General features: G+C 35.7%; 1 protein-coding gene across 2 annotated transcripts in view; it reads left to right on the forward strand.

Moving 5' to 3' along the window:
• Positions 1–19,148, forward strand: part of LOC130655622 (uncharacterized) — a 62,555-nt gene that overhangs the window by 17,050 nt on the left and 26,357 nt on the right. Inside the window, exons 2-4 of one of the 2 annotated variants that reach the window (XM_057458396.1) lie at positions 6,546–6,636; positions 9,662–9,831; positions 17,612–17,749. In XM_057458396.1, the coding sequence (XP_057314379.1) occupies positions 6,576–6,636; positions 9,662–9,831; positions 17,612–17,749 (369 nt within the window). In that variant the 5' untranslated portion in view covers positions 6,546–6,575. Of the gene's footprint in view, positions 1–6,545; positions 6,637–7,370; positions 7,433–9,661; positions 9,832–17,611; positions 17,750–19,148 lie in introns of those variants that run through there. The other variant, XM_057458397.1, reaches the window with a different exon arrangement.

Genomic DNA, 19,148 nt, shown 5'->3' on the forward strand with positions numbered 1-19,148 from the left:
AAAGACCCCTGATAGACGGCACAGTACGTGGTCTTTCAAGTGTTATATTCGATGGGCAGGTAATCAAAAGATAGCTTACCCTGTAGGTACCGTAATATTTTGCGATATATTTCGATGAGGCGCGCCTTTTCCTGAGATATGGGGCAAGGCTTAGGATTAAAGAAAGGGTGCCTTGATGGGTATTTTTAAAATCTCGGCGTACCAAGGCACAATATCGTATGTGAGTAGAGTGTAAAGAAGCATGTAGTTTTTGTGTTGCTGGGTCTTTTTAATTTCTAAATCAATTCTGATGGGGTGTACTTCCATTTATTTTTTCAGGACGATGCCCACCTATTCCGTAATATGTCGATTGACTCTTGACATGTTCTTACTCGCCCAAATCGGTTGAGTGTTGGTAAAGTGTAGTCTACTAGCAACCTTGGCAAGCAACGGAGCATCGGCATATTCTCGACATTTAATCGGCCCCCTGTGATCGATATGCGACCCTTTACCATAATTTTCTTAGGTCATCCCATCGACAAACTGGGCTTCAATATGGGCACGCAGCGCAACCATGTCGCACACAAGATACTCCTGAGAGCTGAGCTCCTTGTTTCCCCTTATGGCCACGTAGGTTCGACATCATATGATATAAGTGAGATGTCCAGGGGTGTCGCAAATTTTATATTGGTATCTTTCATGGTGGCAAATCTGACTTCCCTTGTAATCTTTGCAAAAAGCCGTAACCCTTTCATGTTCACAAATCTGAAAGATTGCTCCCGTCATATAGCCGGCTAATTTCAGACCATCTTCCAAATCCATGTTAGCCCCTGGCCCAGAAACCCCCAGGGCCTTTTTTGCACCCAGGGCTATAAGAATAGTATACGATACTAGCCTAACGGACTCCCAGAGGGAATCAATGACCTGTGTTTCGTAGGGGGTTATATTGCTTGCACGAGGTGTTGCTTTACTCATTTATTGAGTGCATTTTAAAAATGTGAAATTGAGCTTTGCCTTGCTGTCCCTGTTGGGTTTCAGAGGTGGACCTGTAGTGTTCATTTTTGCCTCCAAATTTACAATAGACGCAAACCCCTACTGCCAAAATAGTAAGTGCACCTACCCCATAGACATATACGTGATCTATCGACTTGTACAGGCCTGATGCAGGTTCTTGATCACCTGGTGAAGAACTTTTGCTCACGTTCTTTTGTAAGCTTTCTTTGTTCCTACGATTCTATTCTGCAAGTCTCTTGTCAGCAGCAACACGACCCTCTTTCTTCTTTGTTATGATTTGGTTAGAACCTTCCATTTTCTTATAGCTCCGAAGGCTATAAGATAAATTTCACCTGATCCTCAAGAATCTTTCTCGCTAGTCTCCTCATCCTCTTTTTTAGCCATATGCTGGGCTGTATGCCCAACCACCAAGTTAGGTGCTAAACACCTGCCAATTGTGCAGTACACGAGAATACCAAGGTCTGCCGTGGTGTCCCGGATTATAGGGTCCTCTTCGATATCTTTTCGCAGATCCTCGACACTGTCGATGTTGACGAAATTTTCGATCAAGTTCGCGTACAGATTAACCACGTAAGTAGACAGTGCCCTAGCCGTTTTCTCCCCTTCTCTTGAAGCTCTCGTTGAACATACTCGGTATGGACCTTTCAATGGCCTCATCGGGTGCCTTGTCTACAAAGCCTTCTGTACATTTCTTTGGTAAAAGATGCCCTTTGCCCTTACGCAGGACTTCTTTCAAAGCTTGGCGCTTACCCGTGGGCTGTTCAACGTGTTCAAAAGATTCTGCGGAGTCGAATACTTGTGCAATCTCTGGCATCTTTTTTAATAGTTTTCTGTATCAAAAAAAAAAAACGCGATCAGGGTATAGGGTAGTATTACAGCGATATACAAACACACTTCCATGGTTTTATTCTCGGGTAAACACTCAGCGGTGATGTCCACGGGCTAGCGTCATAATTTGGTTGTGTTGCACAAGCCGCTTGTCATCCTGCCTGTTAAGTGCTAACTTGTTCACCTTTGTGGTATAGATTTGATGGTTCTGGCGTTGAATTAACACCTGATTTTTGTATATATCGACGCCTTCCTCCAGGCATCGTCTATAATCGTCGAAGGTGATGGACTTTTTTGTAACACATTTTTGACGCCCTTTGCTTTCCTGTCACCACCCTCTTTCGTAAGGCTGTTATAGGCATATAGCTCTGCTCTGAGTGTTATAAATTCCGTCATAATTTTCCCACTTAGTTCGTCTTTCCTTATGCCAACGACTCTTTGTTTTTCCCTATAGGAAGAGGCCTGTTATCTTCCGCGTTGTAGGCGCTTGTATCGAAATGTTTCTCAACGTCCTGCGCGATATTGCTGTAAAAGTCTTTCGTGCGAATATGGTATACAAAGGAGGCCGTGTCCATGTAACAGAGCTGCAGCTTGCTACCATACTGATTAAAAGACAAGCGTGAGTACGTGGTGCATATCAGAGCTCTTATTGAGGACACAAGGCATGGGCTGAAGCTAAAGAAGATGCATATGGTCATTCAATTTAACAAAAAGCCCTGGCTTAAGGATTACAACACGAGGTTGAGAACTGCTGCCAAAAATGACAATCATCCATATACTCGTACGGGTATACGCCCTTTCTACGCATGAGTTGAAATTTATCATCCTTGTTGAAATGCCAACGGAGATTTTTACACTGTTCATCATTGAGGTTGCTTGTCAACTTGTCCAGGCTGAATGGCATGAATCTACAGCTATCGATGAACCTGATTTCTCTTTTCTTATAGACCTTACCATCACCATACCTCATACCTGCAAGTGGTACCTTAATTTTAACGTTGAATCTGATATACTTTTCCGAGTTCGCCGCTATACAACCAATATTCTGTGTGTCGTATACTTCCCCTAATTCCCGGATGAAGATATGCGCGTCATACCCACTTAGGTTGTGGAAAATGACAGGTATATGACCAGGTATTTTGTATTTGAGGTTACAGTTATTATGCGCCACGCCTCTATACAGACCTGTATAGTGACAATGGTCCCGAACTTTACGGTTACTCACGTCGTTAAAAGGTTTCATACAAATGTGACATTCCGTGGCCTCGTTAAAACCTCTGTTAGTTCCAACATTGGTTGTTGCAGGAATGTATAGTATAGTCACTTCACCTCATCTTCCAGATGGTTCGCGAACCGCGTAACACAATCCTTGCCACGGTACACTGTTAGTGGCTCTGGTACATTTCCATATGCAAACGTACTATACGTACACCAGCCAGATGGTACATGTTTGTTCAGCTTTTTTGTCTTCATCGTCCCCCTTGCATCTTCTACTGGAATGAGTAGACTCTCAAAGTCCGCGTATATTGCATAAGGTACCTTGAATTGTTGATGCCCATCCCTATACCTTATCCATTTTTCACCTTCTTTTGACATTGTGACCTTGACTGCCTCATGATCCATAATGACTGCCTCAGTATCCATAATGCTTGTCCCTTGATTCAACTGTGTTGAAGGCTTGACGGCAGTTCAGGAAAAAATGCATCGCATTTCTATTCTTCGATGTCTCCTTGCCTAATAGTCGCGATAGACTCTTTTTACCTTCGGTGATAAGCAGCAGATTCACCTGCCTGTTACGCTTAATAATGTGCGAGGATCGCCGCAGGGTGTTGATCTTCATTCCCATTACATACGAAACGTTCACCGCAATGTCCGTGTTGTTCTTCTCAAACTTGGATATGTCTTTGATGGTTGTTGGGAACTCTATATCCTGCCAATTGTAAAGAGGGATATAGCGCTGCATCTGTGATATTCGTTTTGGATCTTTTCCAATTTCTTGATTGTGTAATGATGCTATAACACTCCACTTGAAACATTCATCATCCTCATTTTTTGGGTTGATGATGGCCTTTTGCGAGGCTATCCATTTGGGTAGTTCTATGTACGAGGAACCTCTTGTTAACCGTAGTTTATGAAAATCTACATCTAGGTGTAGAATTTTATCAATAGTAAATCCACTTTGGGGTAATGCCGGATGTTCAACAAGGGTCTTGATTTCAGCAAAAATTTTATCCAGTACACCATCTACGTCGCAACCCTGGACAATTCCTGTTACATTGCTATTAAATGCTTTCTTTACCCTGATATATTCGTCATCGTCTTCTTCAGGGTCCTCCGAGACTGGCACGATTTTTTTTATCCACATGATCCACAGGGACAGCTGTACCTTTGCCAAGTCCATATGTTTTACCTGCTCTTCAACCAAACTTTTCACGTTAGGTCTCATCATCTCTATTTATCCATCAATGTCGGCCTTTTCTACACCTGAATTGCGAAAACTTCGAAATTTCTTGTGCGGCGCGTGCTTATGTTCCTGAGGCGTAAAATCTTGCCTCGGCTGATCATATAGATTTTGTTTCTTCGAGATAGTCTTCTTCATCCTCTATTTCCACTTTATCATGAAGCGTAGGTCTCGCGATGATGTTAGTCACACTATCATAGAGATTCATAACTTTACGTTTGAAGGACGCATAGGTTCTCTTGACTCCCTCTTTTATAGGCTTGGGAACAGCGTCCACTTACCAGTTGTACCATCCTCGCATCTTGGTTTTCACGATCGAACGATTTTTTGAAATCTCCTGTTTTTCAAATACATCCATGGCCTCCGTTGTTGGTGTTATTATCACAGGCCTGACTGGTTTTCGTTGTCCAGCCTTTCTAGGTGGCCTCTGTGGTACATCCTCCAGCAAAGAAACCAATTCAGCCTTGCGTAGCCTGTAGTAACCAGTCAGCCCACGGCTTTTCGCGATATTACGTAATTCTTTTACAGTGTGTGTGTTCATTCTTTTATTGTATGTGATTTACATGCACGAACAAAGTAGTAATTATAATCAATTATAGAGTAGTAATTATAAAGTAGTAATTATAATCTTAGTAATCATAAAGAGATGGAACTTCATAGTCAAGGCAATGAAATTGTAAAGTCTAACCAATTATAATAATTTCTTCAAAAATCAAAACAGATAGCTATCTATAAAATGAACTTCAATGATCAATTTGAAGTAGACCTTAAAACCAGAAAATTAAGAGGAGTGAGATTTTCTTTGTCGGATCCCCAAGACTTGTTAGGGTAAAATGTAGACCAATTATTATATTTACGATTTAAAGTACTTCTGGCAGAAGTTTTAAAATATCAGAAAAACTTAGAAGCAACAAAAGGCACAGTTTTGGTGGTGAAAGCTGAATTATGATTAAAATTTTCTCCCCTGTGGCCCACCGTTTTACTGATATGTTCTAAATGTTCTTTACATGGGAAATATATTTCAATACTATCATGAAAAGTCGTCTTCATTTGGAAATAAAGCGTGGAAGGGACTGGTCTTTGCCATACCACCAATATGCTTTAACAAAACTGCCTCCCAGAGATACTTGTCTATATTAATATACTTGAGTCTAAAAATTTATGTCCGCCTTGGAACACAAAACAACAGAAAATGTCTGAAACTTGTTGGCGGTTTTTTTTTCCATATCTTTTTAATAATAATTATATTTGTCACGTATAATTACAGTTCTTTAAATATTTTCAGGAAATAGGACGACAATTTTTATCATACAGTTCTTACGATTAATAGCTTTCCCAGAAATCTATTTTGAAATTTCCACAGCATAAACAAGAACTTGTGCTGCATGTACAGTATAAATTACATTTTAGATATAAATAAGCCTTTTTCAATATTGATTGATTTAATTAATTACTTAACTTTACTTAAGTTTTTCACTTTTTTTTAGGTATACATAAATTTTAATACCCATAGTTATACCTGACGTGGGAAAACAATCTGGCAATACTTATAAAAAAATATTACTGGCAACACTTATAGAAATAATAATTATTGAAAGAAACATTGGTGAATTTGAAAAACAACAACATTTTTTGTCGCTGCAACCGTAATATTTTATATAGGTCATAATTCTAAGATAACCAAGGCTCAAGGGTACTTATGAGTAAGCATGCTTTCGCCTTAGTTATTTGCGTTGCTTTTATTACAATTTTTTGAATATATAACCTACGACCAGTATTCAGCCTCGTACCACCAACCCAACAAGCTTAGGATAGCCAAGTCATAATGTTATTTACAGATGCTTTAAAAAAAAAATATATCCAACCTAGCAGTAATCAATGCTAGTGCTCGTGTAGATGAATTTAAAATCAATCAAACTTAGCTAGCTGAACACTAGAAAAAAATTTAAACCACCATCTTAAGCTCAATGGGTATAAAGTAAATGCCATTTTCTATTTCTTTTGCCAAAAGTTTATAATTTGCCCATTTGAAAAGTTAATTTGAGAAGTGATAAAGGTGAACATGTGCATGACTTCGCTGGAAAATTAAAATTGTCTCTACACTAACCTCGTTTTCGTGTTAGTATTTCTATTGCGGCCGTGTATTTTGCGGAATGGAAATGTACATTGAAATTGGTCTATTCGCACAATGTAATGCTGTTATAAATTTTCTGCAATAGTTAATGCAATAGTTGTGTTTCAATTATAAAACTCTACGTTATAGAAAAAGTAACATTAGCGGAAAATTCATATCATGAATTGCGTCATTTTCACATTTATTTTCTATGGGATTTATCTTGTACCTACAACTGATGGTAAGTAGCATTTCTTAACTGTGGACCTAGCATTTAATACATGTTTCACTTTTTTTTTGTTAATTTTTATAGAAAATAGGTACATATAATGAGATTTTCACATGTTGATTTTTACGTCAACATAAAACAAAAGATGGCGGAATCTTTTTGTCAAACAAAACCATTGTGAATGTAGCTTTCTAATCCGGTCTAAACTCAACGCGGAAACAGCGCACCATAAAACGCCCTTTTCTTTAACACTGAAGTTCAGAAATGTTCTTCAAGACAACATCTTCTTTAGAGCCGGTCGTTTATTTATTTATACGGACAGCGAGACAACGGCAAAGAGTTTGCTCTTTAAGAACTTCACGGAGCGAAAGATATATTATCGTAGTTGTGCGTATTTCAAGAATGTGCTCTACATAGTATTATTTTGTTCCATATGCTTTGTTTAACCATGTTTTAAATACCAGCACATCTTTTTAACAGATTTAAGAAAAATGTGGATTTTTTAGAAAGTATTGAGGAATCACTTCTCTATAATAATAGCCGTCGTCTGTCTGTCTCTGCGCAACATGGCGGAGCAAGTAGCGAGACCCGCCGAAAATCCCTGCGGCCCTGCAGCTTTATTTCGAATCCCCGGCAGACCCCGTTTTTTTACCGGCCTTGCTTTGCCGCTCATTGTAATAAACCAATCACGAGGCTCCATTTTCACTAATGACCAATCCAAGTGCTTCGCGGCCTCAACATGCCGACGGGAGGAAACATGTTACCCCTACGAAGGCCATTTTGGTTTGGAAGTGATGGTGTGAAGTTTGTAGGTTTCCTTTCAATCCTCCTTATTTCTTCTGAGTACTTTTTATCCTATAGGATTATTTAGTTTGTTTTCACATGTTAGGTGAATATTTCATCACGTTTTCTAGCTACGTATAAATCTTAAACAAACCAATTTTAAGTTTTTGGCTAGCTACAAAACGTACATTTTGAGGCAGCTAGCTATAGCTATCTTATAGCTATCTATTTATTCCTATTCTTTTAAAGTTTTTATTCAGTTTGGTATATTGTTCTTTATTTTTATGTAGAAGTTGGGTCTACCTATCTAGCTCCTTTTAGCTCTACCTCTGGCTAAAAAGTGAAAGTAGCTAAATGCAGTTATAGGCAGCTACCAATTTTATTACTGTTATGAAAGCTTATGCTGAAAAATAAAATTGCTGAGTATATATTTTTTTCACTGAACTTGATAACGACAGGCGGTTTCCTGATTTTTTTTAAACTGAAGTCGCGATAAAGTTTTTTTAAAAATGGTGTTATGCCTATACTCATGTGCGACAGAGTCTAGATGTACTAACGCTTAGTCCGGTGGTAACAACGGGCTGTTTCCTGTGTTTCTGTTTAACCGAAGTTGTGATAACGTTTTTTACAGAAAAAAAGTACACACTGTTTACCTATACTAAGCGCTCAGCTTAACATTTTTTTGAACTTTTCCCGGGAACATTCCCTGAAAAATAAAGAAGGTTGGCCAGCTGCTTTCGCTATGACGGGGTAACATTGAATTGTAATCTGGGTTTTTATTTTACCTAAGTTGTCGAAAGTTATTTTTTGAATAGTATATTACACCGGAAACACCATAAAGTTGTGTGCACTTCACTTGATTTTCTACACACTATATGGCTGTACTAAAGCGCTTTACCTGAATGTGTGGCACAGTTGACGGTTCTTATTAATCACTCAATTTGGTGTTTAACGCTGGGTAACACAGCTACTTGTGGCTTAACCCGCCGTTTCAACAGAGTGTATCCTGTGTTTTGTAAACCAAAGCTTCAATAGTTTTTTTGAATAGGGTCTTAAGCCTAAACGCATGTTTCGCACGATTTATCTGTACTAAGTGCTCAGTCCAGTGTCACAATTAATTTGTTAACCTTTACTGAAACTTATTTCGCAAAATAAAATAAAATTGACCAATTGTTTTTCCTATGACGGGGTAACAAATGGTTGTAAATTGTGTTTTTATTTTGGCTAAAGTTACAGTAGAGTTATATTTTCAAAAATACACTACAGCCGAAACACTATAGTGTTGTGTGCGCTTTACTCGATTAAGGACATACTGCGTACCTGTACTAAAGCGCTCCACCTGACCGTGTAGTACAGATTACGGCTCTTATTAAGCGCTCCACATAGTGTTCAATGGCGGGTCACACCTTGACTTGTGGCTTACCCCGGCGTTTCGACGCCGGGTTTCCCGGCTAGTTTATTAAGAATTGTTTAAAGCACAAAAGAATGAAGATGTTTAAATAAAATAAGTACGATTTTTAAAAACATCGTGTAACATAGAAAAGGTGAATATGAACTTTGTAACTGTTTCAGTGATTCATTTTTTCAATGTCATATTTTTGATGAGTTAGGGAAGCGAAAAATGTCCCTAGTCATGAGATTTATAAATACATTTGATTTAACAAGCAAGTGATTTCTTGCACTTTGCCCCAAACATTAGTTAGCTAATTACAAATAACAACCCCAAATTGTTTAGTCATTTTTTTCCTCAGTTAGATTATACGAGAAGAATTGTACAATATAAAATTCAAGTTCCAATTGTTTTATCCCTGACAAACTATGCTTAGGACTTAAACTCGCCTAATGGAAACTATTTGTTATTTGATCAATTATTTGCCAAGCAATTTTTTAAATTTTTGCATTGCGCCATGCAAATTGTACTTTTGTGTGCTATAGAAATGTTTTTATTTGTTTACGTTTTTATGTTGCCATTTTAATAATGGCTTCCCAAACCGGTTAATATGGCTCCATACAAAGCCCTGTTTTAATAAGCCGTAAATCTATCAAATCATTGGATTTTTTCATACTAACTGTTTTTTTGTATCATTCAGGTAATAATCTTGTATTCTAAACGACTTTATGTATCAGTCAGGAATTAATACCACATTATTACACAGTATTCTAAAAGTATTGTTAGAAATAGTTGCTAATTATTTTTTCCTAGCTCTATTTTCGTTTACTTACACAACAAAATTATATTTCCTTTTTTATACAGCATGTGCAGATCGCACTCCTCTTGGAATGGCAAATGGATTAATTACTGCAGATCAAATATCAAACAGCTCAATGTATGCAGATTATTTACCATCACGTGGAAGACTTTACTCTTCGAGTTCATGGTGTGGTTCTGTTGGAATGATAGATGGAAAATCTCATTGGTTTCAGGTATTAGTAAAAAAAATCTTTTCAGTGCGTGGGTTAAGCCACAAACAATTTACTTAAGCCCAGGTAAATCGTCTCGCACACCTGGGTAAAGCGGATCCTGCAGTCAGTTCACGGATGTTACTACAGTAATTATCTGCACTAGATTGTGTCATGGTTATTTGACATCGCAAATTGACAAACGATATGCGAATTAGGTAGGTTTTTGTGCGATATTTACGCACATGGTCTTTTGGTTATATGTTGGTTTACGTGTCTATTATTTTGTGTTATATTTTGACATATTCGGTCCGAACTCCCCTCATCACTCACATTACTTTTAATAGGGTTTTTTAACCGGATTAAAACCTGGCACACGCAAATTATGCAACGGAAAGAACAGACGTACAGTAATAACTTTTGCTTATGCCAGCACTTTTTCCCTGACGTCATTCGAAGCCTGATATTTATTCAAAATGCCAATATAATTTTACCATTATGTTTAAAGTTTCTTAAAGCAAAATAAAAATTAATTACCATATTTTTCGCTTTTTAATCATACCCATGAAAGAGTGTCAACAATTGCCTAAAAATATGAATTTTCCTAATTTTCTGATAATATCAGAAAAATTAGGGTTAATCACGTGTTCAACATCTTAAAAGTAATTCCCCTTGGCTTAAAAATGTTGTGTTGAGGGTCGTAAGTCCTAACGGTAATGTTGACGAAAGTTATTATATTATTCCGATTATAAGGCCTTCATAGTGGTAGTTTCATGTATTGGCCGATATCTAAGATTCTGAAAGATATGGGAACTTGAAATTTCACATGTAGGTGTCTACTCAGAAACTCAGAATGTATCATGAACTATATCGATATAGCGATCGTGGACAGCAAAAAATTGTTTTATGTTTGTTCCCCCTTTAACATTGTTGTCAAAGTATTATGTTTTAACTCAAGTGTATTTAGTTAGAAGGAGCTACAAGTATCCTAGCAGGAATAGGGTTAAGTGTGGTGGTATCGTCCAGAAAAATAATAAACGTAAAGGTAGCTCCTGTTTCGCTTTTATGGAGGCGATAACCGAGGCGATAAGAAAGTAAACTCGTCTTATAAAGCAGTGTTTTCGCATTTTTCGTATGGCAAAATGCCATTTCTTGTCTACCACATCTTAAGAAATCTAAATACTGATGTGTGTACATTTGAGGCTATGAAAGTTGCCATTTCATTTACACTATTTAAACTTGTAGCATTTCCCGTATATCACCTTTATTAATAGGCTACTTTCTTTGTGTAACAGGCATATTGAATCTGTTTATTTTCATTTGAATTTGACAACTAATGTCATAGATGTTAACCGACAAATTAAATGTCACGAGCTCAACTTGACTTAACGAAGCTGTTACAATTTAATTATGATTTTGAGGCCAAATAACTTGAAATAAGGTGGTGACATAAGGCAAGGTAACTAGGGACAGGAAGCAAATTGCGCAAGTTTTCCAAATTCCCGTAAAGAATTTTAAAAAAAAATGTTAGAGTAAATCTGCAATTCTTTGTTGAAGTCAACAAAATCTCCTTAACTGTTCGCCGAAAGCACTTGATTCTATACATTATTTTGGTCAAAATGTCTTAATAAAATTATTTAGTGTCAGCGGGGCATCACAATACAATGGCAGACTTGTCTAACTGGATTTTCCCACTAGTCCCTTATATTACAGCATAAATGGTGCCGTCCGTATGTGACGAGCAAAGTAGATGTGTCGCGTCTTAAATGTCGCTGAAAAAAGTATGTCTTCTTTAATAACTTTCTAGACGTTACGGCACGACGGTAATGCAATTCACATATGTCAATGCGCTTAAGAATATTAGTGAAGACATTGCATAGCAGTTATAACTTTAGGACCAAATGACTTCCTAATAAATCGGTGACGTCAGACGTTTTACTTCGCAAATACAACTAGAGACAAATTGGAACCTGTTCGTCAAAATCACGAAAAGATAGTTATATGTTGCACTGAAATATTTAAGCACAATCATCAAATGCTTTTTTAAAATAATAGGTAGATATAAAATAGGTAAACATAGGTTATTGAGATTTATTAACCCGAGGTGATTTATATTCAACGACGCGCAGCGGAGTTGAATATAATATCACCGAGGGTTAATAAATCCAAAAACCTATGTTTACCTATTGTATATATGTTTTATTATATACCCAAAAGAGATTTCTTTGTTTTGATGTTTTTGTAAAAAGAATTTTCTCGACAAAAAAGTTCCCGCCATTTCACGTGTTTTAGAAATCGACCAATCAGAAAACGGACCACTAAGAAACAACCAATCACAGTTAATTACGATAAAAATTAATGAGGCGGAAAGGATAAAATCAAAACATGCGTTTACGAATGTTTTGTCAAAACTATTGTTACGTCACAAGCATTGAATAATACGGGTGGAATACGATTATTTATTCAATGGCTGTTTTTGCTTACGGGTATATAATAAAAAGTAATATGCAATGATATATAGCAATGAAGGACGCAGGACGCTAATGACAGCAGGGGGAATCCCTAACAAAACGGTCAAGGTTACGAGAATAAATGAATTACTACGCTTTATTGAAATATCAATCACACGGAAAAGATGGATACATCGCTTTATCAACGTAATCTAACAATTTATACGCATTTACACATACTTACGAGATTCTTTGTAATCATCAAATTTTTTAGCAAATTTTTAAACTTTATTGGAAGACTTTCATTAATATTATTTTGCACTTTTTTAAAAACCTACTTTTAAAAAGTCCTAGTATTTTTTGGGGGGGTTGTGATATACATGCCAAAGTGAACTCAGATAGCTGGTTATCAAAGCGTTAGTACCTAGTAATGTAATAATTGGGACACACAAAAATACTAGAAATAGATTATCACACATTTTAAAACATATTTAGATTCTATTTGTGCAAATCAATTCACCTGCGTCATATGTAAATTTAAACACATAAATCCTCATTAACATCACCAAGTTATCGATCCATAGCTTTATCTCCGCGGTTTGTTTCGTAAACAGTCGCTCCCCAACACAACAGCTGCTATACGATTTCTCATTGTATCCACAATTGTTTGACAGAGGCTCTACGTATTAATTTGTGATCCATTAATTTGTGATCGCTCCACACATCGCCTCCATTTCTTTATAACTTAAACAGTGGACCATATTTTAGTGTATGATTAAAACTAGGCCACATGAAGTGCATGCCAGCAAGAAGTCTCTGGTGGTTAGTACGAGGGCGGCTGCAAGTCAAGGCATCATATTTCAGCTACATGTTCGTATGATCTGTATACCCTGTCAAAACATGGCCAACATACCAACATATTCATTCATTTTGCTTTACAAACATGATATACGTTCGAACAAGAACATTCACAGGGAAAAAACGCCTGGAAAAGACGATCAGATTTTTATAATGATTGTCAAAACATTGGTTAACACGCAGCTGACCCAGTTCAAATTATTAACAGAAGTATATTCAAACTCACAAATATAAACTAATACATTTAACTTAATTTCAACAGATATAAAATCCGGGTACAAGAAATCTATCATGGTCGCGAAAATTAAAAAAAGCTTGTATATATGACAACGCAACGTTCACAAGAACGTGACTTGTAAATACGTGTAGATTCAAAATTTATTTAAATTTGTAATACCTGGTTATGAGTCACAGTATTGATCTCATTTTTCATAATTCCCTTCTACACCATAATTTAAAGAGGTTGCAGCAACACTAAACCTCTGGCGTGGTAAAACTGACTTTCGATCAAAGAAAATGCTCCTGATAATTCTAGTCTGTCTCAAAATTGACGAGATGGTAAAGCCATTTAGTGTTAGTATAATAAATGTCAAGTTGTGGTAACTGAGCAAGACAGTTTGCGCCGTTGGAATTTAATGAAATTTCAGATGAACTTGCTGTTTTATTTTGTCTCACACGTTTTTCATGCACATCTGTTATTCTTGTTATGGATCGCTTTTCTTTTCCTTCTTGGCGCTAAAATACATATTTTAAAGTTTGGCAAATCCCACGAGAATAAATGCCCCTAGAAATAAGCTCACAAAATATACTCGCAAAATTAAAATCATAGAATAAATATGTTAACAAGGGGTCACTCTTAGCAAGATGAAAATGTAATTATTTCTCAGGAAAAATATGCGTGACAGCATATCGAATTGTTTAAATAGTCTTCTCTTGAAAACGATTTTGGATGCTATAAACGGCCTGTCTGTGATAATATGGATTTACAAATGAGTATGTGTTTTATTTCTTTAAAATTCCCGAAATCTAAAACTGGAAAAGCATAGTTAATGCGAAATTACTTGTTATGATAATTCTCTCAGACAAAAATGAAAAAACTTTATAGTAAATTTTAAGTCAATATCTTTGTGTTTACCAGAGTTGGACTTCTAACTTCCGCGAAGTACGCCTGAGAAGGCCCATTTAGGGTTTATTGCTGTATGGTTAAATCAATGTTCTTTTCTTATTTTTTACTTCGTTAAGTGTCAAATTAGATAGTAGTATTAACCCTATTATACCTGGGTAGGGCACAAAGTGCCCTCGGCCTTTTTGACTAGGGATAACGTTAGATACACATGTGATTATGTGCTAAAATTTTGTGACTATTTCTAACTTTTAATATTGCTTCTGATGAAAAAAAAAATTTTCGGAAAAATTTTGTACTCTGGGGGTATTGCTTTTTTTGGACGGGGGTAATTTTTTTAGAATATTCAAAGCCGTTGACATTCATGTAAGAATGTTATAAGATGTTGTATTGGGTATATAATTATTTATTATAGGTATGTTGGTTACTAAGTGGTAACCATGATGTTGCTAAGGTATATATGATTACTAGGGACAAAAAGCAACCAAGATTTGAAGGAAATATCGATCCAGCAAATTGACGTCATTTCGGATCCCAATGACGTCATTATATTGTTTTCCTTACCTAGATTATATTAAATGTCATGTTCTAGATATATGCCAAGTTTAATGACATGAACATCAATATTTCTGGTAGAACGGGTCTTTTTATCTTTATTGTTAAAATAAGAATTTTTTTGCCGAAATGACGTCGTTTTTTTCCCAATGACGTCATTAAAATTATTTTTTTCATGTGAAACACATATTTTGGTATTCATTTCACAAATCTGCCAAGAATCAAGGCTGTATCATTAGTAACACGCGAGAAATTAAAACGTACTAAAAAATTGGGAAAATAACCATTTTTCACATGTGTGACGTCATTTCTAATCCCTATGACGTCATCAAATTACTTTTTTACCTGGATTGAGTTTGTACTAAGACATTCTCCAATTGACCCAAGTTTCATCACTTAAGCACAACTGGTTCAGAATTTATAGCCCGCGGGAACTTTGTACCCCCCCAGGATTACAAGGGCCTAAAAAACTCAGGTATAATAGGGTTAATAGTAGTATCCAAGGTAGCAAATATCGCAATTTTGCTAGCAATTCAAGTACACTTAACAACCCCCAAGTATCAAAATCGTTAAGCCTCCACTTACTTGCTTCCTTTGGCTTTGAGAGATAAAATAATATATTAGTTGATGAAAATAATAAAGGGTAATTAGCTTTTATATATCATATGCAAATGCAATATTGATGTGTCTTCTTCGTAACAAGTGCCTCCTTTGAATTGACACCCACTTCAAATAGTTTGAGCACCAGTTTAAAGCTTGTGCTATAACTATAGTATTATTTCTAGTTTACTGAAATTTATTTTATAAATAGCTCTCTGTTTTGATTTTTTTCAACTGTTTTTATTATTGGTTAGCTTTAACAACTTGATCAACTTGACTGGGAAGTTCAGTTTGTTCATGACTACATCTAAGATTTTACTAGTTGTTAACTTACAACCCCAACTGTGGCAGTATGCACATTTCTACTTGTATTTTTGTTTGCGTGAATTTTATTACTGATTCCATTTATTTTTTGCTGATACATTTTTTTTAATAGAATACTTTGCAAGAAGAGGACTTTCATATTTCCAAGGTTTTTTTTTCTGGTCTTCAGCACATTCCATTTATCTAGCTAAATATTGCATGCAACTCATTCCACTTAAAACTGTAGCTTTAATTTTAATAACTTTCTACAACATAATTGCAACTTCCAATAAAACCGACAGTACAAATAAAGTATGCATTAACGTTTTTCCCACTATCCTCTTTGTCGCTTCTTTTCAAGAATCACCCACACACTGTACACCTTTGGCCGGAGCCTATGTTGCAATACACATTTCTTCAATATAATAGTAGCTCCATTTTGTCGGTCTGTCTACAAGAAACACATCGTGTCACGGACGCACTAAATTCTTATATATGCACGAAATAACCACTTTTAATTATATCAACGTTGTTTGATTGGCCTCGTGTAGCATCCAATCACAACGTCCGACTTTTTTGAAAAACCAATTGTAGATCTTTGCAGCCCTTTCCTGCCGATGAAGGAACCTGTAAGTTACAGCAACAAAGGCCATTTTGATTTGGAAGTGGTGTGTTTAATGCTAGGTTTTTAGGTTTCTGTTTGACAATGTTTTTACATGCTAAGGTGAATATATTGTCACTTTTGTTAAGCAGGCACAACCATCAATTTTAAGATTTTCTAGGTAGTTATGGCTGGTTTTATTTATTGCTTTTCTGAAGGAGCTTTTTATCCTAAGCAACATTTTATTTTTTCATGTTAGGGTTGTTGTTATCTAGGTACCTCTAGCTAAAAAGTAAAAGAAGCCTAATGTAGTTTGGCTACAACAAAATTCTTAACTAATAATTCTTACGGCAAATGCAGTTACACCTTTTATCACTGTCATGAAAACTTAAATTACAAAATAAAATTGCTTAGCGATTGTTTATACGGGGTAACGACATGCTGTTTCCTGTGTCTTTACTTAAATCGATGGTGTGATAATTTTTAAAAAGGTATTACGCCTATACGTATGTGCAACATGGTTTACTTGTACTAAGCGCTTAGCCTAACATCTATTTGTATCTAATGAATGAAACATGATTTCCTTTATAAAATATCGATAGAATTTCCTCTTTGTGTGCATAGGAAATACGATGTGTTATATTACCTTTGTCGATTACTGTCGCCAACTATGTAAAACTGTTAGTAATTAGGTGAGCCACATCAGACTTTTTTTTCTCTTCCTAGCCAACCTGTCCGCATTTCTGAGAGCTTTGAGGTATTCTCTGGCTAGTACCTATGCTTAGTTTTCTGTTCTAATAATAAACTTCTTTCTGTGTGTTTACAATCATGATCAACATCACAACAATTACGCAAGCTGCGAATGTCCTATTGAATATTGAAAATGGTTAATAAAAAGGCTGGTAGCGATTGATTGACTATTTATGCACTGTTAACTGTTTTGAGTTATCAATCAAAAGCTTTTAGCCAGCCAGCGATAGCTATTTTTTATAAGTATTAAGCCAGCAAGCTAGGCTAGGAAACAGTATACAATCTAAAAAATTCTTAAAGTTATTCTTTATACCCTAATTAATCTGGTTCATAACTTGAATAACAAGTTATGGCAATAAACCAGCAAGAAGCAGTGTTATATTGAATTACTAATGCTGCTGTGATTACTTTTTCTTGATTTGTCTCACTGATTTAATATAACCCGCATGGAATTACGTTCCAACATGCTCGATGAGATTGTACTACGGTGTACTGTAATCAGAAAAAATCAAAAATGTCATATAACATAAGATTTTGCCTATAATTAATTTTTGTCCTCTTTAGGTCGTGTTCAATAGCCAAACAACAATCAATGGAATTGCTATCCAAGGTGGTGCACTTGTAGCACGCTATTTCATCAAAGAATTCAGGCTAGATTATTCAATTAATGGAATGAAGTGGAATCCCTTTCAAAACGGCAAGGTAAATTTGTGCTCCTTTGAAACGCATTGAAAAATTATTAAATTGTTTAGAAAGTTATGTGACGCACTTGCCTTTCTCTCAAATATATCGTGTTCTGCACATTCATCCCAACAACACGCTCACTAAGATAATTCCAATGTACACTGACCTAATAAAATAACACTGAACTAATGTTACAAGTTATTTTTTTTAAAATGCCAATTATAATATGCACAATAATCCTTAATTTCACATCTTAGAAATACCATTTTTTAAAACGCACCACCATTTTAACGCCCTGAAATTAAAGATAAAAAGTTTGCGATGTCATACTTACCTTTAACGTCCATACTGACAGACCTAATCTGCTCCCAAAAAAGAAATCCTTATGAATTTCTAATATTTTTAAACATCATAATTGATTTTTTTTTTCATTATTAAGTTCTGAATATCATCTAAAAAGTCATAATTGCACACCTTTATTGAAAATAATACTAGTTGAAAATTAAACTAGGAAGAAATCTAAAAGTTAAAAAACGTGACGAATATATTCCTAATTTTCGAACTTTCACAGAACAAATTCGTAAATAAAGATAACACTTTTTTCTTTGCGACATAACTTGTTTGTTTCTTCAATGTTTGCTTTCTTTTTCGGTTCCTTCAGTCATCGAAATCTCTTTTACGCCAAATTACATTCTATATCACGACCTCACACTTTGTTAAACTATTTTTCCCGGCCCCTTAGCGCGTTTTATCTTATTCCTTAAACAAAAACATTCGATTTTATAAAGATTTTGAGTGATACACATGTTTACAACTAACATTTCAACCTCGACCCTCGGGCTCTTTGTCTCTTTTATACCAGGGATGGCAAAAAGAGAACAAGCCCTGGGATCGAGGCTGCCCACAACCTGCATTATTCTATGTTTATAACCGCTGCTGAAACAAAACGTCTAAAAATATAAGCATGTGCAACAACAAAAAATTACAATAAAAATTATGAAATAAAAATGGAAAATGTCCAAAAAAATCAAAGGCGTCTAACAACCGTTACGTATTAAGCAAAATACGCTGAAACTATATACTTTCCTTGCCATTCCAGAAGTACACCAGGGAAAAAAAGGATACCAAGCATTATAAAACAATCCAACATTTTTCGTTAAGTCATACAAAATCAGCTATTCAGTCTATTGCACACGGCAAACCTTCCAAAGTTATACTCAAAATATAAGAAATTAATAGTTGAAAACACATAAAAGAGAAATATAAAAACTTGAATCATTTGGTATGTTGTATATCTACCGAAATATTTCAATTCAAAATATTAAAAGAACAGTTTGCTTTACAGACCCAAACTTATAATCAAGAAAATCACGCATTAATCCAAAGAAGATAACAATCCAGTGTTTTCGATTTTAAG

Source organism: Hydractinia symbiolongicarpus, chromosome 8 (assembly GCF_029227915.1).
Source record: "Hydractinia symbiolongicarpus strain clone_291-10 chromosome 8, HSymV2.1, whole genome shotgun sequence".
In the NCBI taxonomy this organism is placed as follows: Eukaryota; Metazoa; Cnidaria; class Hydrozoa; order Anthoathecata; family Hydractiniidae; genus Hydractinia; species Hydractinia symbiolongicarpus.